We start from the raw sequence: 22,881 nt of genomic DNA, 5'->3' as shown, positions 1-22,881 counted from the left end.
TCCTTAAAATACGTATTCATGGGAGAAGAGGATTCAAATATTTTGCATAAACTTATTCTACCCGGACATTGCAGCTAGTAATTAATAAAAACTTCTTGCGTTTATTATTATATTAAACGTAAGTTAGTTTCAATCTTGAACTTTTTGCTTATATCTCGTTCTAAGATAATAAAGATAAATATTATAATAAGATAAATATTACTGGCGCCATGCAATTTCACGGATGGGGATGTGTTTAAGAACACGTACTATGAATTCTCGCAACTGGCACGACGTTCGTACAGAAGAAGCCCGTAACATAATGCCCCTGGGATATTCCAATATGTTATATAAAATGTTCTCAAACAGTACTTACCTTAGCATGTGCAACCACCCCAAGTGACCACACAACCAGCTGTTCGGGCAAGTCATAGAAATGCTGAATGTCTGTCTGCGATATGGTATCCCACACTCGTCATGAATTTTTATGTAGTTGGGAGGTAGTCGTTGTCGGCACACAGTTACCAGTCAAGCGTCATTCCAACATATGGTACACGTACTCGACAGGGCTTAGATTCGAAGCTTTAGTAGGTCATTGTACAACGTGTATACCAAGTCGTGTCCAAGCGTTATACTAGTCATACTTCCGTGAATAATGACAAGAGGTCAGTGGGACGTGTAGCTTATTCAGGGCTTTTATAGCTATCTTAGTTTTAATTTTCCCTGACTTCAACATACATTTTTGCTCGCTTTTTTCTCGATTTGCTCCTCCCCTTGTAGCTGACCATACCTCGTCTTTATGTTCTATCTTTTCAGGTTATTTTTGATATTACAATTTAATATTTAGTTACGAAGTACGAAATATATCAACCTTCCTACAGATGTTTATATCACATTTTAATTCTTGTGGTTTCAGTTTCCATTATTTTAGTTCCATCTGCTCTGTGGGCCACGTATACTGATTACACGGAATTACAATTACGGAATATCATATTTGGTGAAATTTTGTTACTATTAATATAGTCTCCCGACTTTTCCCTGACTTTCAAGGTCTGTAGAAACCCTTTTATTGCCGCTATACTAAACTGCCAGATGTGAGTCCTGTATTATAAGAGGAAAATTACGCTTGCATTTTGCTGTTCGCCTGCACATCTACGGACATTCACACCCAATCACTGTGTATGTATCAGAATCGACACATCGCTAAACACCACCACCCTCCATTCACCTCTCCATTACAGTCTCTCTCACATCACCGAAGGCGTTCGTGGTTATGAACAGGTGTCAGTGGGAGTCGTGCGAGAGAAACACGGGAATGGAGACCTACCTTCAACAACAGATTTTTCAGTTTTTATGTCCTTACGTGGGATCCAGCTCTTCTGATTGGACAGACGATCGCTGTTAATTAAAGTGATCCGGACGATTGTTCTGTCCAAGCAGTCCCCGATGCATCGTGGGTGACCATTTGCTGTAACCCTATGCCTTTCATCGCGTACACCACTGTTGGACCACTGACACTTCATGACTCATGTGAACAACAATTTTCCAGAATGACCATAGAGACTGTCATGGCTCTAGTACTCCCCCACACTCAAACATTGATGAATCAAGAGAACATAACTAAATATAATGTTTAGAATATCCTTTTAACAGAATAAGCAGATCCCATTGAACCAAACCCTGGCATATCCCATTCATCCCTTTCACTGATCCATTCTATACTAATAATTTGAGCCAGAATAGCCAAGTGTTTTTACCTTTCTTGTTCTCTTGATTATCTTACAGAGTATAACCAACCATAAAACATAAAGTAGTAAACAAAGCTTCTATTATGTTGGGCATGTTCGCTTTTCTTCGAAAACTGTTAAACTTGTATAGTTGGTGGTTTAGATTTACACGAATATTATATATTTTATACAAAATCTTATATATATTATATACGAATATAATATATATATATATATAGATAGATAGATAGATAGATAGATAGATATAGATATAGATATAGATATACATATAGGTTTCTTTTAGTTCTAGAGAAAGCAAGGCATGGAAAATAGAGAAGTTTTCAATTTTGGTGTTTTGTTGTACTAATAATTAATTGCTCATGTACATGAGTTTCTTATGATTATCAATAAATTACAAATTCCCTGCAAAATAATATTAGTGTACTTGAGCAGGTCTGAACATGAAGTCTCTCAGTAATCAATCTAATTATTTGCAAAACATCAATGTTGTAAGTATAGTATATTTATTTCTAGTCTTTCGAAATTCCATCTTCAAACATTATAATATTTCCATATTTTTTTTTCCAATTAGAAAAATTTTGATACAATAAGATATATCGTGTCGTTCTTTATACTCCAGAAACCTTAGGAGAATATCCCAGAAGCTGGAACACACATACACAAAATGATCTGTCTCTATATGTTACTACGTTCTTAATATTTATTATTTGTCATTTAATAAATTTTACTCGGTTGTAAGTGACGTTTTAGATTTCTTCAATAGAAAATGTTTGTGACTGTTTTCCAGGTGAGACGAGTCGACCACACAGCGAATCAAAACCATGGACACCGCCAACAGGTGGAACTGAACCAGCATTACCCAGCAAATCTGCAGGTGCGATTTTTTTATTTTTAATATCGTATGTAGCACAAAAAGTTCCGTTCTTATTACTATTTTGAACTATCTGAATTCGAATACATTATTTATTTACGAATAAACCATAATTGTTTTTAAAAAAACAATTAACTTAACATGTTATATTTCTTTATTTATATGATCCATGATCCATGACTAAAGTTATTAGAAACAAGCCATATTTGTTTAAGCCATCACAAAATAGCTCATCGATAAAAATTTTAACTACTCATGCAGAAAGCAAATTCTGAAAGACTGAAAGTTATAATTAGTGCATATTGACAAAAGAAAGTGAAACTAGTTTCAAGTGTTGTAATTGAGCCTTCACTTCATATCTCTAGAAACAATAGCTAGTATTAAAAGTCCTTTGATGGGTAGTGATGGCTCAGTAGTAGAGCGTTCACCTCTGGTGCGTGGGGTCCCTTGTTCAATCCTAACCCGCGCCAAGTAAGCTTTGAGGTAGACAGATACCATGTGTGAGGGTTTTCTCTAGGTTTTCCCATTTCCTCCAACTTCCTTCATTCCACCATTATCACTTAATATAAATATACATCATTCCACCATTACTTATATATATGTATAACTAAAAAAGGAGGTCCTATAAACATATAGCATATTGGTGACCAAGGGCGCCCATCAGGGTGGGCAAGGTGGGGCGCTTGCCCCCTAGAGGAAATTGTACTTCAGAATATCGAAAATCCAATAGAATTTTTACATTAGTTACAGCAAAATTTGAAGCTATTTTTGAAACGTCGCTTATACGACAGGGTTGATCAACATCCATATGGACAGGTAGGTTCCTGTTTCATATACGCACTAAAGTGTGGGACAACCCAAACCTGCTATCGAAAGGTAGTTTGTGGAATTTTAATCAAAGCAGTGAAATGACAGATTCGCGGAAAAATATTAGTAGTAAATGATAAACCAATTTCACAGGAATGCCACTTTAAACGTGTCAAAGCAGGACACGCTTGACAGCAGTGAAAATATAGCAAAATTATGCAAGCAGGTTTCAGTGAATATTGACCAGACGATTTGTTATCGAATTTTTCTATTTATATTTACCATATATATATATATAGGGTGTCTCAGAAGTCCCTTGACATGGGATACTGTTATTATCAGAGTTACAACAAAATGTAGAGGGGAAACCGTCTCCAAATATGATGTTTTCAATCTAATGTGAAGGATTTTTTTTTTAAATCAGACGAGCCGTTTGGGCTGTACAGTCTTTATGCGCCCAATGTTAAATGAAAATACAACGTTTCCATTTACTGGAAGTGGATAAATTTTGTAAGAGTATGGTGAATGGGGCCATGTTTGAAATGAGGCTGGCCATCGAGACGTTAGCGTAAAAGACAGTAACTTGATTCACTTATGTTGTGGGTCAAGGTAAATGGCAACGTTGCGTTTTTATTTAACAAACGGCTCGTAAGATTTAAAAACTCCTTAACTTTAGCTTGAAAACATCATATTTAGAGATAGTTTCTCCTGTTACATTTTGTTGTAGCTCTGATAATAACAGAATTACGCTATGTCAGGGAACTTTTGAGACACCCTATATACATATTTATAAATTTTCCGAATGATTACGATTATGTGCACTGTAAAATTCTTGTACAAAAGTATAAAGAGATTCGAATAAGAAAACTATGTGAGCAACTCCTAAATGTGAGCAACTCCTAATTTAATCGGTATATTAAGATCATCGTGCTACCATGCGGTATTATCATGGCCTCTATCATTTATTTGTATTGAACTAAATTAGTGATTTGAAGAGGACAAAGTTAACGAGGATTCTCCATGATAGTTTGTAATGTGGAACTACTTCAAAAGCTTGATGGATAGGTGCATTAATTGTTCTTATATAAATGAGTTTTGAAATTCTTAAGGGGTTGAAATATTATAACAAATCTCTTTCCTACGTCTACTTCTACCGCATGCATACAAACTACCTATTTTCACTGGTTAATTAATAGTTTCACATTTCAAATATGATGAACACACTCAATAAGATATGGTAATTAACAATAATTAAATTAAATTTAAAAACTCTGAAAAATATCAATGGTCATTAGTAAAGGAGTTCTATTCGCTGTGAAACTCCTGACGTGAAGGGAAGGATTGGAGTAGAACGTAATCAACTAAATATTTTTTGTCATTAAGCATGTACACAACACAATGGAGTATTCAAATACCTTCTGAACCATTGTTATGAAGAGTACATCTATTTGAAATTAAATTCATAAGTGTTACATTACTTTAGTGTTACATGACAGAGGAGAGAAATATCACTAATTATCTTAATGTCTAACAATTTAGTGGGCAAATAATCAAACGTGTTAATCAAACTTCAAAGCACATCTTCCCGTTATTTAAACGTTTTTTTTTTTTTTTAATTTAAGCGATTATATATAAATAGAGAAAGAGATGAAGATCGTCAGAATGAAACAAAGATAAGCACACGGTGTCTCAAAAGTAAGTAGGTGATTTGAAAAGTTAACAACTTTTCAAAGAATTTTGTTCTACAAAAATGGTTGACACAAAAATACGGTGTAATCTATGAAGCTTTTTCATTACTTTTTAAAGATAACATTCTTCAAGTGCCTGCCATTTTCAGCCTCGTACATTCTTGCTCTTTCTAAGGTGTTTTCAATTATAGATGTTAAATTCTCTTCATTTAAAAGCCTGATCTCAGCTCAGATGTTTCTTTCAGCTGTTCGCGGGTTGTGGGTTTATTGATGTATACCTTCTCCTTGAGGCAACCCCACAGGAAAAGTCAGGGGCCATCCGGTCGGGGAAACGTGGCGAATATGAAATTTTAGATTTTTTTTTTTAATGATTCGTTCACCAAAGAAATCTGTTAACAGCTCTATTTCTGGTCTTGCCATATGAAATGTGGCTCCATCCTGTTGGAATCACATGTCTGGCATATTTTGTAGAGTTTTTTTTTTTTTTTTTTTTTCCTATACCTCTATACGTTCACCAGTAATAGTTAGAGAATATCCATCTTCTCTTTCGAAAACAAAAGTTCGATGATTCCTTGAGCAGTAACTTTACACCAAACTGAACATTTTGTGGGATGAAAGGTCTTTTATGGACTACTTTCAGATTTTCCATGGCCCAAAACCTACAATTTTGTTTATTGACATATCCATTCTGATCGAAGAGGGTCTCATCACTTGTGATTAATCTGTTGAGAAAATTGTTTTCTTCTTTGCACAGTTGTTGAAAGCGAAGCTATATTGGAGTAATTATTGATAATATATATATATATATATATAGGTTAGTAAATCACGGGAAATTGAATTTTATAGGAAGACGTAAGAAAATGCCTCTGAATACGGTGAAGTCTTGACCGGAACAATCTTAGCTGAGCCGTCTGAGTAATGTTCCCACATCTTCTTCCACTCTCCCTGTACACATCGAATATTCCGCTGTGTTCAGAATATCATTGGAAGAATGTGGTCTCTCTATCCGAGGCACGCCAGTTACAGACTTCTGCAGTCGAAAACGTGTGATCAGATTGCGTATAGTCATCTCCGAGGGTGAGTTTCTTAGATTAAAACGTCTGCGATATACACTTTGAGTCACAGTAATTAATTTTTAATTTTCAAAATATAGTTGGACAATTACGACTTTTGTTCAATAGTAAATCTCTCCATATCTTCAATGTCTTCAAATCTCCAAATCTGAAACAATAAAAAATATACATCAAAACTTCCGAGTTTCTAGTTTTTAAATCTCAAAGAAAAACAAAAAAAAAAAAATATTAATTATTATGAAAGTTATTAAGTTTTGAAATCACCTAGTTACTTTTTGGAGCATCCTGCAGTTGAAGTTCTGTATTCTTTATTCACGTAACAACACTGCATAGAAAACAAACTAGTCTAAAGTCTCGTCAATAGATTACTTTTTCTTATAACGACGTGACAATATTCAGTTAATTGAAAGACTTGGATACAAGACATTTTTCTACCATCATGCTTTCAATATTAAATTTTTTTCCATGACAATGAAACGCGGTGACGAAATAAATTTTCCTGTGAGCACTGATTGGATTTATCTTTAGGCAAAGGTTCAACATTCATGTCTTGTATCTGGCTATCGTATTGCAAATAATGTTTCGTCGTTAAAAGAAAGGAAAAAAAGAAGAAGAAGAATCCGGAATCTGTTGACGATTCAAGCGTTTTTTACATTTACCTTAGCAATATGATATAGGAGTGTTTCGGCGTTAACCCGGTAACCCTTGGTCAAGGTTACCATCGCTTTCAAAATGGCAAAGTTAATGTTTCGTTACTTGGTTACATTGACCAGAAGAGAAAGATTACATCTTTTGTTGATCGGACCACAGAACAGTGCTACAAGTGGTTAAAATATTTTGGTCGATAGCGCGAGTTTAGGTGATATGTTTGAAGCTATTGTTTGAGAGAAACTGAGGACAGGTCTTACAAGAACTATAAGAACCTAATTTGGAGCTTTTTGTATAGTGGATATAAAAAAACAATTCTAGTCAGAAATAAAACTGAACTATAAATTAATTTTTGCATTAAAGTATGCGTATTTCTTTACAATATACATTTTGCGTTAACCCAGACATTTTCTCACTGAATTATATTGTAACCTTACTGGTAATATTGACTTTTGTATCTTCTGTATTGTATGCGTATTTTTTTCTATGCTTCATTTTTTTTAACTGTTTGGCATCATTGTGTAAGCGTCAATAAGTATCCAATATGATCAGGCCACATCGCCAAAACATGCTTATTATCAATAGCGTATTGCTATTGTCAATAGCTTCTAATTAAATGTTGCATTCCTCTTTTGCATGTTATAGCCCAGAGTGGTTGTTACCTGAAAAAACAATCGTGTGCGCTAGAATATCTTTCACTAGGACAACTCTAGTATTAGAATTGTGCAACCTGTTTTTTACTACTTCCGAAATGTTACTTTTTACAATCAATTCTTTATTATCCCACGTATGCTATGTCACAGTAGATTTGTGACGTACAGTACCATATTCAAAAACAAGAAACTTTTAGCAAAGAATGCCATTTATCTAAATAGTATTTTGAAAGAAGTAAAAACTGCTATATAAAATTTAATCTATTCGTTCTTTTGTTTATTATTTTATTTGTTAAATTTCTGAAATATTTTGAAACTTTGATGAATACTGAAGTTTGGCGAAGCTCTTTATTATTTGCTCTCTGCAAACACTCTTTAGAAAAGACTTTCAGCGATATTAGTTAGAACAATGAAATTCTACAGTAAGTAATCTTGAATGAGAATTTTGAAAATTGTGTGGCATTTTCGTTCATAGAATGTAATGAATCAGCCTTGTCTCGCACACGGTTAGTTTTGACAGCAAAGGAAATGTTTGTTGCAATCGGGATATTTAAACAAATCTAAATTTAATTTTCAAATGAAGTGGCAGGGTGCCTACCGAAGAAATATTATACACTTTTTTGACTTTTCCTTGAAGAAGTTATGATTTTTCTTATCTTCCCTGACTTTCTTGCTCTGAAAATTCGTCACCTAAAATAACGTATTTTGATGCTATGCAAGTTTCTAGTGTAGTACGTTATTTGTACTACATTCCAAATATATTTAGACTTTTTATTTTAAAAAAATACAACTCTAACAGTTATTCTCCTTGATGTTTTATGAATTCTATTAATGTTTTCCTGTGCTTTCCATGGCTGTTCATAAACATTTAAACATATTGATTACCTAGATTTATTATCCTGCATTCAGTAAACTATTCAAACTGAATAATTTTTAGATTGATTACCAAATGTCTGATTTCAGCCCAAGACTAAATACATGTACCATTCTAACTGTATATGTACTCCCATTTACAATCTAACCTGGTCTCCCCCACCAAAGACGAAAGTGTTGTCTATTCAGCGAATCACAGCTCAATTTTGCGTCTGGCGTATCATGGACATTTGCATGTTCCTAGTGTTTCCTGTTTCCAGAGTTCTGTCATTCTTCAGATGCTGTGAAATAAGTAGTTAACTTTGAAAATGGCAGAAAAGTTACTTTGTTAAAGCCCAAGCGAACAGACAGTTGCAGAAGATATCATATGTTTCTTCACAAGGTCAGTTTGTTTATATTCCTCTTTGTCAATATTATAGTAGAGCAGCTATTACAGTACTTCTTCTTCTTGTAAAGAGTCCGAAATTCTTCTTTAAAAACTGGAGGCTCTATGACTGCTGAGAGCTGTCTTTTTTGTCTTCTTCAGCTACGCTGTAACTTAACTTGAAATTAAAGCTTTAAGAGCAATTGGGAATCCTTCTACTCCCCAACTTCACTGTGTTATGACTAGAGGATCCAAGACAGTGAGTTCTTCTCACTTTATATATATATATATATATATATATATATATATATATAAAGTCTGCATTTCTGGGTCTTGCCAGCCCCAAAGTTATTAAATTATGTCTCACTCTTGAAAGAATAAAAGAAATGAGAACACTTTTGCACTAAACTTAGGACAGGAAACCAGACTTCCCTTTTCACCATATCCATTTCTATTAATAGTTTGCTGATAACAAATGATTTCAAGAACATCCTACGAAAATTTTCATCTCCAACTTCAAGTATAAAGGAGAAAAAGTATCAATGATTTCTGCCAAACAAGCGACCAACTGGCAGTTTAATGAGTCATACTTCAAGAAATTGTGACCCTAAGGCAAGTTTTACAATTTAGCAGCTGTTTCATATTAGCTTGTATCGATTGTATTGCTTTCTAATATTCAATAGTGCCTCCAGTACTAGAGCAGCTGCAGATACATTTTCAGTCCAGCATGTTCTTCAAACCTTGTTGATATTTTACCCATAAACATTAAAAGTTGCTGTCTTTCCCTCATCGGTAGACACCCTGTGTGAAAAATACTCGTAAACACAGAATGGGAGATCTAATCATATACATAACTTGAACTGCTGTACTGATTTCAATAAAATGCAGAGGTGCGTATCTTCGTACAATACCAACTGAAAATTATACCCATTTCTCTGGGAGACAAGTATGGCCGTCACTAAAAATAATTCAAAATCACAGATCGATTGGCAACACATTTCCATAAGACTATACAACCACAACATTTAAGTCAGTTGCATGCCCGTAAACAAACAAGGTTTTAATTTGTGGCAATCATGCAATACGATGACAAGAAATAAAATTCAGATCAAAAGGTCCTCAAAAACAAAATTGGCTGCCATATTTGTTCTTCGTGTTGAAAATTGTATACTGCTGATAATATGCAATGTGATTTGTAGCTATGATAATAGATATCCAAACCGAATTTCGACCTAACGGTACAATAAAGAAAACGATTGGAAAGTGTTATACTCTGAGGATTGCACCTTTCTATTCTTGTTTCAGCCCAACCAGGAAAAAGTTTGGAATAAACTTCACTTCCCGTTCATTTTACGGATTTCGAGGTAAATGTAGTTGCCATAGTTCTGTGTCTTGTCAACAAGTCTGTATTGAGTCCCAACCCCTGTCACGAAAGAAAACAGAAAACGTCCTATCAAGATATCACGCAAAGCTATTTTCTAAACTAATCCTTACGATCGCCGTTATACTCGTGACATATTTGAATGAAAGAACGCTTTCTTGACAGAAACGCAGTTTATCTTTGAAATTTAACGTATTCAACGTTGAAATTTAATGCTATTGCAAGTTTTATAACACTACCTATTACGTCGAGAAAATAACATTTAGCAGATAGTAGCCCTAGGAAATCATATATGGACACTGAATGATTGACTCATTTGCTCATGATAATTTCCTATAAAAGTACAATCTTCACATTTGGAACAAATGAAGTCTTGGGATAGAAGTGAAGGAAAATGTCTAAATTAATAACTTTTACCCTTTATTGGAAAATATAGGAATTGAGTATTACCATTATTTAATATACAAACCAACTCAAGGTGTATTTGCCAATTTCATAACTTCTCTTCTCATTGAACTAGTTAAATAAACATTGGGTATATCTTAACTTGTATTAGTCATGACCCAGTAAAATTGTAACATTTAAATTCAAAGCATTTAGGAGACAGAGAAACCAGCAAACAGCATATTTTAGCAAATAGCACTGACTGACTCACCTATTCACTAAAACTTGAAAGGTTTACTTTCTGTATCTGTATAAATGTGCGAAATGGAAAACTTGGAATTTGGCACAAGTAGAGGGGAAAATCTAAAGAGCACAACATTTTTCCTTTCATGGAAACAACAAGGGTTAAGCGTAACCATTAAGTTTTATTTTTTACATATCATGAATGAATTCAGATCTTTGCTTCGGTTTAACTTACAAAAACTTACAATAAAAATAAATATTTAAAGGTTCGTGACTAGCGAAATCTAAAAGATAGGCGAATAACTTTAAAATTGAAAGGGAATTGTCAAATTGTCAAGTAAAAACCTGACAAGAAAATGTACTGAATTTTGTTCCAGCACTACAGTTACAAATCTTATTTTTCATGTTTGAGGTTGCAACATAACTTGACACTGGTCTAAGTTTCTATTTGTTTTCACTAACCAAACTGGTAAATAAACGAGAACTTTACCGCATTTTTCACATTTATGCTTTTTGTGAAAATCAGTAAAACATATTTCATACTATATTTTCCACACACACATCCTCCTGTGGTTCCTTGGTGCTCGTGTGAAACTAGCATCCAATTGAAAATGAAGAAAGAGAGAGAGAAAGCAGTGTCATTCGATTGGCAAAATTGAGTTCTTAAAAAGCATTCCACCAACCAATACATTTTAAAGCCATATTGCTGAAAAAGAGTATATTCAAATGAAGAATGTGTATTAATAAACTACCTATTTAGATATATAAAGGTCAAAATAGCTTTCTCATACTCATGTCTTCCATTAATGAACATCTTTCAGTAAAAGTTAGAGTGGTGGTTAGCACATTGGGTTGTTAATTTTAAAATCCAAGGTAAAATCCCTTTCGATGAATTTATTTTTGTGCGCTTATCATGTTCTTGTCTTAAGCTTTAAGATTTCAACTTACAAAAGTAATTTCATAACATATCTAAGGTTAATAAAGCAAACACAATTACACAATAATCCGTCGGTCAAAGTTGAAAATAAAATTTTAAATATTATACTCAATATTTAAGAATAAAGTATTCTGTAATTGAATCACTAAAAATTTTATATGATTTAATATCAAATACTTCTTATGGTATTAGAAAATCTAACACCAACTATTTATGAAAACTACCAGGAGTAAAATATAGCCTCAAATAAATGGGCGAAGAACAATAAAGAAAAAATGAATTAATCGAAAGAGGAATTCAGATCTGTAAGTAAATTTGAATTTCAATTAATATATTTGAAATGAGAATTTAACAATAGACTATGGAAGCAAATTTTACAGAACTTGTTATAATTAATAGAATTCTCATCACAATATGCTGTTTATTCACTATGATCGACAATTTTTCCTTTAATTTTTGATTGAATGTAAGTTCGACGAACAAATTGGATGGCCGTAGTTGTGAGACTATATAAGGGAACGTGAGGTTAGTAAGTTTGTAAGCTTCGTAACTTTCCATCAGGAATGTATCTAAGGCTAAACACATGTTATAACATATCATATTGTAGTCAACTTTATATGACACATGTTAGCTGTAGCGAGTGACATTTATGATTACAGAATAACAAACCGTAACATTTCCATAGGTCAAGGCTACTTTCGTTTCCATAACGTTCAAATAAATAGTTTGTTCAAACAATTCCAACGCTAAGATACATTGTACTTAGTAGTGGTTACAGTAACAAAGTGTTTCGTGAGTATAAGATGTTTTTTCGTTTGCATGCAGCAAAATTCTCTTGCGTTGCCGTAGATTGGGATATAACATAAAAAGGAATATAGATACGTACACAGGCAAATACGTGCCCACAAAATGTGAAGGAATATAGATACGTATTCCATAAAATGCATTTTCCCACCTCATGATGCCCTAAATCCCAATGAAATAGCACAAACCCATAGTAGAGATTTATTCAAAATTCTAAAAGCATTTTCTGTACCCTCAATCAATTCCTCCTTTCTTGTGATTTACTTTCAACGAAATTATCGAGTACAATAGCAGTATTGAGCATAGCTTGTTGAGAATGATGTAAGACATTTCTCTATTTTTCGAAATTAATTTCTGAATGGCCTTATTGTTTTTGCAGGCTGGAAACCCATCAGCTCTGATTCCATGACTACCTCCATGATAGGGAGTTTGACAGCTGTGAATGGATACGACGATGAAAAAGCAGATAAAGAAGCAGAAGAGGAGGACGAGAAAAAAGTTGACCCATCAGTGACCGAAACAGTGGAAGAAAAAAGTGAAGAAAAGAATGTTTCGCCCCAAACATCTGACGCAGGGAAATCTGCATCAGGGACCACTCTCAAATGCTTGGATGATCCTTCCTTTGTTTTCGATCCCGCAAGTGTCCCTCCAAAAGCTGTTCAGTCCCAATCCGGTCCCTACAAAGTTCTGGAGGCGTGGCCCGGTCGGGACATCCCTCAGGTGCCATACCGTGTGCTAGAAGCTCCAGGTGTGCCCTCTGATGTCCTGTACCAGCCCACGGAGCTAGGAGCTGGAAGTGGGGCTTCAGAGGCACCATCTTCTGGCCCCCAGTCATCAGCCCCTCAGAAACATCCTGCCCCCTACCGTGTGCTCGAGGGACCATCAGAAGTTTCAGTTCCTCGGCATCCGAGTGGGTCTACTCCTTATCATATACTCGAAGCCCCAGAAGTACCCCCTCCTGTCCAAGAATCACCCACAAAAACTGTCTCTCTAGTGTCCCCATCCTCAGGCCGATCTCTTGCGTCAGATGTTTTGGAGAAAGCGCGGACCAGATTTGACAAATTTTGGGGCAAGAGTAAAGATACAGATAAAGAAGGGAAGGTATAGGACTTGCCATACAATTAGATCATTTTAGTAAGAGCTCCTTGTTTTCCTGCAGTGTTCAGATACGAACAATGTTATACTATGCTTTACTTCAGGATCCTCCAAAAGCATCTGTAGATCTCCTCACGTGAATTTCTTTATTCTGCAGATCCCATTTAATGTTTACTGGAACACATTAGCTTCCAGAACAGGGTTGCAGATAACAAAAACCAAGGAGATTATACAATCAAATCATGAAGAAAAAATATATTGGATTATGCTTTAAATATTTGTTAAAACTGAAAGAAAAATCGATGATAAGCAATTTTATGTAACACCTTTGCTCATCAGAGTTAATATATTAATTCTAAACCTTAAATATGGCAAGGACATGTCAAAAAACCAAAGATGACTGACTTTCATTAATTTCTTAGTATTAAGAGCAGATTATAGCATTTGTACCATCGTTTGTAAAAAGTGTAAACAACTGAATGCTTAAAGCTTAGAATTTAATGCTTTGACAAACGTTGCCATCACTGTCGAGCAAATAAAAGGCATTGTGCCGTATTGAACGAACTATCTTATATATAAATATAAATATATATATGAGAGAAGAGAGATGAAATTGACAGTTTAAGATCCATGCCAAATCACTGCCAAGAGCACTGTGGTCAATGGTTCCAGAGTTCTCAAGCAGTCTTTACAAGACGACGTTGCATTACCAATTGCATGCCATAAAGCTATTTATTTGCCTCCATTATTAAACTTGTGATGCTTTTTACAACCAACTATGATGAAACAAAAGTTATAAAAGATAAACCTGTATGTGTTACCAGTAAACATTTGTTGTATTTGATGTTCATAGATGCTGATACTACGGCGAAGTATGGTATCTATACCTGTCCAGGTTATGGCTCTAACGAAAATGTACAAAAGTCATTCTTTAGATACATCGCCTCTGTCCTTTTGAACTAGTATATTGTATAAACAGAATTGGTTGGTTTGCTGCATTAGTTTAATACAATTTTTTGATAAAGTTTCAAAATTAATAAATTAGAAATTATTTCTTCAATAGGTTGCAAAAGGGAAAAATAACGATATTAGCATCACAAGATTTATTCTAAATAATTAATCAAGCCGAAAAGTCTTTGAAGTAGTAAGAGCTTGTTAAGCTTGCATTTTCGTTGATTGAGCCATAAAAACTTGAACGCTGAGTGGATAATTTATGTATTAACGACTAGAGATTTACTCACTGTTGTTGGATGAAAAAGAACGAAGCTAATGCATTATTACACTTTGTATATTCCTACGGGAATTGTTTTTTGGTGAAAAAAGTGCGTGTGTGTGTGTATATATATTTAAGTACATATACACATACATATAAGAGTATACAAATATTTAATTCTTGTTTCTGTTCAAATATCCTGCGCAGGTAGATCGTGCCATGTGTAGATGGGAAATGCTGATTACCACTTCTACGTGACATGACGTCCACATCTTACTCACTCTTTTGTTCAAACTTGTAGACATTCCTTAATTACTCTTCGGTAGCTAGTATTAACATCATGATAAATTCAGGGTTAACATTCTTTGTGCACATTTTCTCCTGATGTATCATGATTGATTATTTCGATAACCAGGTATGTCTCCCTAATTACTGTGTTGTTACTACCAGTGTATTTGTTGTCAGTAAGACTGGTTCCGCCAAAGAGACTGCCAGTGTAAGTGGCACTCAGTGACGAGTATTTCCTGTCTTCCCATGAGTACACCTTTTATCTTATTCCCAGCATTTTCTTCCCATGCCCCTAGTATTGTTTGATAGGTTTGTGTGAGTTTATATACAGCTGCTACTAGTGCTTTCACAAGAACACAACATTTACATTTGTATGTATTTATTGCCATGATTTACTTCAATAAATGTACAGCTTCTTTAAGTATGTCTTCTTCAAATTATTAATTAAGAATTCTCAAACACCACCAGTAATTTATACAGGGTGATTTATAATGCAAGTGACAAGTTCGGGTGATTATTCCTGATACCAAATGCAACAACAAAAATGTTCTAGCAAGTGTAGATTGGAAAGTGCTTGCTTTAAAAGCCAGAGGCAAATCCAAGTAAATCGTTTCCATAGAATAATTTCATGTAAATAAATTATAAAAAAACTATACGTAAGTGCACTGGGAAAAAGCCAACTAATTTCTTTCTTCTTTCATAAAATAGAATAATTTTTAGGAATTAGTTACAAAATAGCTGTTTAATCAATATTTTGGAACAACTGAAAATTGTGAATACAATTTTCTTTGCTGGGTACTTACTTCGGTCGCCACCATTGGCACATTAATTCGTTTCGAAACTACGGGCTTTTGTTCTATTTGATGTCGAGTATTTCACTTATATTGTAAATCACCCTATATGAACAAACAATAAACTTTCTTTGTTCACCATTGATAACGTTTCCTTTATTTTATTTTAATATTATAAGGTAATTACCTCATATTATTACCTTATAATTACCTTGTAAATTATAAGGTAAATCAATTAATAAGAAATCAACCAAGTGTTAAATCAGGTAGTTACACAAATGGACAAACAGCATCTTTAGCCTGTAAACGGGCTACTAATAATGCAAATGTAACGTCAAATTGCACTGCAGTAAAAGATGTATCTACTGTAACACATTTCAGTTTTCCAACTTAAGTTTCAGTTTAGTTATGGGGAATGGGTTGCTTCAAGTGCACAGTGAGGATAACCAAACGTTGTTAGTAGTAAACAAGATGCTAGACAATCTGGGGCGTACACCGATAACACTAGTAAATCATAATACTGAAAAGACAACACTCAAGCAAACATGTAACTTTAAAAAAAAGTAGTACAGATATATCTACAGTGAGTTCACAATCCTTGGCTACTTTCATTAATGGTAGTGGAGAAGGCAGTGAAAACGTTGTTTCGGAATACAGTAAAACAAACACAGATATTATCCTCCAAATTTCTCAATGCATGATACCACAGAAGAAACATACACATTCAACAGCAGGCACCCCTAGTAGTACGAGGGAGGATCAAATGAAAACCTTACAAGTTTATTATAAATGTCAAATGTTGTGCTATTGCTGTGAAAGTTGGCAATATTGTTTCTAAAAGTATTCCCTTTCTTCAGTAGGTGGCAAAAGAGTCTAGTCAAAAAAGCGCCAGCACAGGAACAGTTTCAAGATGACCGCCCCACTGTCCACATGCACCGCATTAAAACAGCGTTCGGTGATCCGGTTTTTGAGTAGTGAAGGTGTAAAACCAATTGAAATTCATCGCAGGATGGCAGCAAAGTATGGTGATTCGTGTTTGTCCCTGCAGCAAGTATACGAGTGGTGTAGGAAGTTTAAAAGTGGCGTAACATCTGTGGAGGATGCTCCTCGACCGGGACAGGCTCACCTCGTAGTGACCGACGACAACATTGCGCTAGTGGAACAGCTTGTAAAGGACAACAGGCGTATTACCCTGAAAGAAATCGCAAAAATAATGAAGATTAGCTTTGGTTCAGCTCAACACATTGTGCATAATGTTCTGCATTTCAATAAGGTATCAGCAAGATGGGTCCCACGTCAGTTGATTGCTGAATTGAAAGATCGTCGCGTTGACGCCTGTGAAGAACTTTTGCGTCGTTTCAACGCCGAGGGTGATGCATTTCTGGACAGGATTGTTACAGGCGATGAGACCTGGGTTCACTATCATCAACCAGAAACCAAGAAAGAGAGCAAGGAATGGCGGCATAGCTCTTCGCCGAAACAAACAGAAAAAAATCCGCACTCAACCATCAGCAGGAAAGGTCATGCTCACTCTCTTCTGGGATTCTGATGTAATAATTTTGAAACAGTACATGGCAAAAGGAGTGACAGTAACCAGTGCCTCGTATTCAAACATGCTGAAAAATCAACTTCGCCCTGCAATCAGGCGTAAAGGGCGAGGACTTTTGTCCTTAGGAGTACTCCTACAGCATGACAACGCTCGACCGCATACTGCCCGTTTGACCGTTGAGACTATCGATGACATCAAATTTGAGTGTCTCATTCATCCAACCTATTCACCAGACCTTGTTCCCAGTGACTTTCATTTGTTTGGACCACTCAAAGAAGCGATGGGAGGCAAACATTTCAATAATAATGAAGAGGTGAAAAATGCGTTGCACAAGTGGCTACAATCTCGATCAAAAGAATTCTTTCACCGAGGTATCCATGCACTTCCGAAACGGTGGAGTACTTGCATTGAACGTCAAGGGGACTACGTTGAAAAATAAGAGGTAAGATTTCCTTTTCATTGTTACATTCTAACATTTATTGCACTTTTAAGGTTGCATTTGATCCTCCCTCGTAGTATGCATGTGACCAATCGTCAAAAGTGATTACCGGAAGGACTCAGGGATAGTGATTTTTTATGCGACGAGACTATAATGTCACTTCTAAGGTAGTTAATGGGGAACATGTTTAAATTAGATGAAAATCTAAGCATCAAAAGAGACAACAACTGTTCCACTCATCGATATAATTGGAAACAACTTTTCTAGGACAGTAGACTATCACTTACAGTGATACAGTTGGACTAAAAGTACTACACCAAAATATACAATCCATAAGAAATAAAATAGAGGAAGTAGACATATTAATTAGAAACGACAGTGAACTGATCAACCCAGATGAAGTTTGTTACCGAACACTGATTGAGGGAAGGTGAAATAGAGTATAAAATCCTACCAAATTATAGATGTGCTGGTGGATTTTGCCGGACTTTCGGTATGTGCAGTGGTGCTCTAATGTTTGTGAGGTACATACTAGAGTATAAAGTAAAAAACTTACAGCACACTTAAATGGGGAACAGACGTTTGAGCATGCAGTGATAGAAATTGAAAAGTCAGGACAAAGATTCATTATAATAGTATTGTATAGAACACCTGACCGCTCCTTTCACTGGTTCACTGAAAAATTAGAAGAACTGTTAACTCTAGTTAAGAAAGTAAACCAATCGTTTTATGTGGTGACTTAGACATTGATTTCCTGACACCATCAAATCACTTAACAATATTGTCAAATATTTTGCAATCCTTCGACCTACAACACACTATAAACATTCTAACCCGCATTACACAAAACTCTAAATCATGTATAGATCATATTACAATAGGTAACGAAACTACTTCCTTTATAACAAATAATCTTAACATATCACTCTCCGATCATAATGAAGCTCAAATAAATATAACACACCCCCAAACCGGAAATTTGATACAAAAAGAATGTAAGTGAGCAAGAAATTTTCACAAAACGAACTAAAGTACTTTCAATATCTACTTAGCAGGGAAGACTGGAACGATACGTTACTAGAAAATGACGTAAATAACAAATGCAGACAGTTCATTCATTCCGTTAGGCTCTATTTCGAAATAACATTCCCACTTAAGAAGATAAAGGTATATTCTAACAAAACAAGATGTAACTGGTTAATACGGGGTTAATTAATTCCTGCATGAGAAAGAAACAATTACATACAACTGTGAAAAAGACGTATAACAGGAAACTAAAACAATATTTTAATAAATATAGAAATACTGTGTTCTTAAAGAAGTGATTAAAAAAACAAGGAAAATACATACATCAAATAGAATAATTAACTCAGATAACAAAAACAAAACCCTATGGCAAATAGTAAACGAACAATCAACTGCACCAAAACTGCAGAAAATGTTAATTAAAAAAATAATCCACAGTGCCCAAGAAATAACAAATAAACACCATATTGCAAACCTACTTTTTGCCAATCTTCCTAAAACATACTCTCATAATTCTGGGGCTGAACAGACTAACAAAATTATGTAGCAACTCTAAATCTATATACTTAATACCTACCACAGAGCTAGAAATAAGATCGATTATCACAAAAAATGAAGACGAAAAAGTCGTCTGGGCCCGACGATATTCCTTATTATTTGCTTATAATATTATATGTCTGAAATATTTTCTTATATCTTTGATTAATATATGCAATTCCTCTCTTGAAACGACAACATTTCAGATTTTAAATTTGCAAAAATAAGACATACACAAAAAAGGATCAACTACTGACTCAGGAAATTATCGTCCTATCTCTATTCTATCTCCAAAATTTTGGAAAAACTTATGTATAACAGATTTGTACCCTTTCTGGAAATGAATAATACCTTCACAAATAGCCAATTCGGTTTTAAAAGTGCAAATCAATCAACAATGCTGTAGCTGATTTTTCTGGATCTCACAAAAGCCTTTGACCTTGTAAATCACAAAAATCTATTAAATAAATTACATCGTTATGGTATTAGAAGTCATACTAGTTTATGGTTCCAATCCTGTTTTACTATCCGCATGCAATATGTGGAAATAGGAACAACCAACTGGACAGACTCAGGGTAAAAGGTAACAAGTCACTTTTTTTCAATTTTCGGTTTTTAACACAGAGTTGTATAATTTTAAATATTGCTCCTTTGTATGAAAAGCAATATAAAAAAACAAGAACAAAAAGAAGTACAAGAGATGTGCAAAAGGGAACAAGTAAACTACAAAGGGACACACACTTTGTAAAAGGGAATAAAATGACTTGTTACCTTTTACCCCGAGGAGTTTGTGTTAAAAATACTGACTATACGTTGTGATCAGATATTGACTTATTCCTTCATGTTTCTCATTTTAATTTGATTGTGGCAGAGTGTGAGCGGGACTAAAATTCAATGCAGCAACAATGTGCTCAAGAGGGAAGAAAGTTTTAGAAATGGAAAATCAAAACAACATGATGAAGAAATTAAAACTGAAACACCGGTTTCTACAGTAAATTCAACTGTTGTAAGAAAACTGAATTTTATGGATTCAAAATTTAGGCTAACTAAGCCTACCAGTGGTGAAGGTTCCCATCAGCCTAGTACATCCAGTGTGGAATTGGAACAATGTCAATTGTACCTAAAAAATAATATTTTTTTCGGAAGTGTAAAGAGAAACGGTGAGAGAAACTGAAGAAAAGGGAAGTGTGTCTTATGTCTTGAGTAGTGACGACAGTGATAAGGATCCTGTGTACGAACCAAATGTTGAGGAAGCAAGTAAACTGCAAGAAGAAAATGAGTTTAATAGTGCCAGTACAAGAAAAAGTGTTAAAGGAAGGAGTAGGGAAATAGAAAGAATAGGAAGGTATCCAAAAATACAGGACAGGGTTACGTAACTGAAAGTGGAAAATATGTCACGAAAAGATCATTTGTTAGGTTAGGCACATGTCGTATGAAATGTAAACAGAAAATTAGTGAAGAGACGCAAAGGAAGTTGTTTGATACATATTGGAAAATGGGTTCTCGTAACCGTAGAGCATGTTTTTGTAAGCCTTAATTGATTTTAGTTCCCCGAAAGTTTCAAGAAAGAGAAGAGACACACCAGAAAAGCAAAACAACAGAATAGTTACTTATCAATATCATGTCTCCGTAGATGGAAGTAATGTAAAAGTGTGCAAGTCATGTTTTGTGAAAGTGTTTGATGAGAGAAGCAAATTTCTGTGGCTTATTTGCCAACAAAAGCAAAAATCTCCAGGATGTACAGTGACTCCTGACAAGCGAGGCAAACATTCTCCTCCAAATAAAATAAACTCATACAGATTAAGAAAAATTCGTGATTTCCTAAATTCTTTGCCAGTATATGAAAGCCATTATTGTTGAAAAGAAACTAGTAAAAAGTAGTTGCAACCGTATATGACATTAGCTCAGGTGTATAAGAAATACAGAGAACAGACACAAAATCCTGTTGGTTATTCATTTTTTGCAAGTATCTTCCATAATATGAATATTGCCATTAAAAGCCCCCCAAAAAGGGACACCTGCCATTCTTGTGATGCATTTAAAATTAAACTTACATATGATTTGAGTGAAGATAAGGAAGAAATATTAAAGCAACAGGAAAAACACCACAAAGAGGCAGAATTAGCTTCTGAGACTAAAATCACAGATAAAATGCTAGCAAAAGAAGGGAATAATATGACAGTGCTTGTTTTTGATCCTCAACAGTGTATTCCCACACCCTGCATACAAACATCAATTGCGTTCTATAAAAGCCAACTCTGGACATATAACTTAACTGTCCGTAATCTAAAGAATGAGAAAACCTCATGCTATGTGTGGTTTGAAACCGTAGGTAAAAGAGGAGCAAATGGGATTTCTCCATGTGTATCAAAAGCTATTTCAGCTTTACCAAAGGACATTGATCACGTAGTGCTTTACAGTGACTCTTGCTCTGGACAAAATAAAAACACTCCATTTGTGGCAATGTGTGTATCACTTATGAGCAAAACAACTCACATTAATATTTTGGATCACAAGTTTCTGGTTCCAGGGCACAGCAGGATGGAGTGTGACTCTGACCATGGGAAGATCGAAAAACTTAAAAAACGATACCAAATGCCCATCTCTCATCCTCATGACTGGGTACAGTTAATACGAGTTGCTTCCAAGAAAAATCCTTTTGAAGTAATTGAAATGACCCAAGATGATTTTCTTGATTTCTCCACACTGGCAAAAACTGAGCTGCAGATGAAAAAAACAAACGAAGAGGGAGCAAAATTTGTATGACAGTCTGTGAAGTGGCTTCGTTATTTTCGTAATGAACCACTGAAGCTATATTACAAAACATCACTCAATGATGATAAATTCTGTGTTATGGACCTTTCTCGACGACGCATAAAGAATCTCACTTTGGAACCTCGAGTGTGCTACAGTGCATTATTGCCAATCTCAGCAGAGAAAAAGAGAGACCTGTTATCTCTTTTGCCTTATATTCCACCAATATTTCATGGCTTCTACACAAGTTTACCTACTGCAACCAATGTGCAAGATCCACTGCTTGATTCTGAAGATGATGAATAAACGTAGTTGATGGGGGAGGGGGAGTTTGTAGTTAGCTCCTCACAGTGTCATTATCATATTACTTCTAATTCTAATATAAACGGGAGGAGTTTCTTTCAAAACGTATTCTTGGTCGGTGTGCACGCAGGCATACTTAGCAATATAGACATTTCTATGTCGAAACATGACTAATATTTTTAGCAGTTTGTAAGGATTACAAAGTTAGAAAGTATGTTTTTCGTTAAATTAATAGTAAATTTATTAACAATTTTTCTGCTTTTATCATAGTTTTTATATTGCGAAAGCAGGAGCGTCATTTCAGATTTTGCTTGGGGGGGGGCAAGACCCCTTGATATTAGTAAAATTTCGCGTTTCTCACTGATTTACTACTATTCTGTTGATAAAATCTATATACATCTCAAACTCAGGGGGGCAAATGCCCCTCCCTGCC

At 34.9% G+C, this 22,881-nt stretch overlaps 1 protein-coding gene across 5 annotated transcripts in view; it reads left to right on the top strand.

The window, feature by feature from the left end:
- The window catches only part of LOC145688018 (uncharacterized), a 553,165-nt gene extending 537,695 nt beyond the window's left edge, over positions 1-15,470 (top strand). For all 5 annotated transcript variants that reach the window (XM_081761686.1, XM_081761689.1, XM_081761687.1 and 2 more), the window contains 2 exons: positions 2,515-2,601; positions 12,833-15,470. In XM_081761686.1, coding sequence (XP_081617812.1) covers positions 2,515-2,601; positions 12,833-13,560 — 815 coding nt within the window. In that variant the 3' untranslated portion in view covers positions 13,561-15,470. The remainder of the gene's footprint in view (positions 1-2,514; positions 2,602-12,832) is intronic.
- The last annotated feature ends 7,411 nt before the right edge of the window (positions 15,471-22,881 follow it).

This window comes from Thermobia domestica, chromosome 6 (genome assembly GCF_964235325.1).
Source record: "Thermobia domestica chromosome 6, izTheDome1.hap1.1, whole genome shotgun sequence".
Classification (NCBI taxonomy): Eukaryota; Metazoa; Arthropoda; class Insecta; order Zygentoma; family Lepismatidae; genus Thermobia; species Thermobia domestica.
The sequence above is the reverse complement of the archived record's forward strand: the minus strand, read 5'-3'. Positions and strand labels throughout refer to the sequence as shown.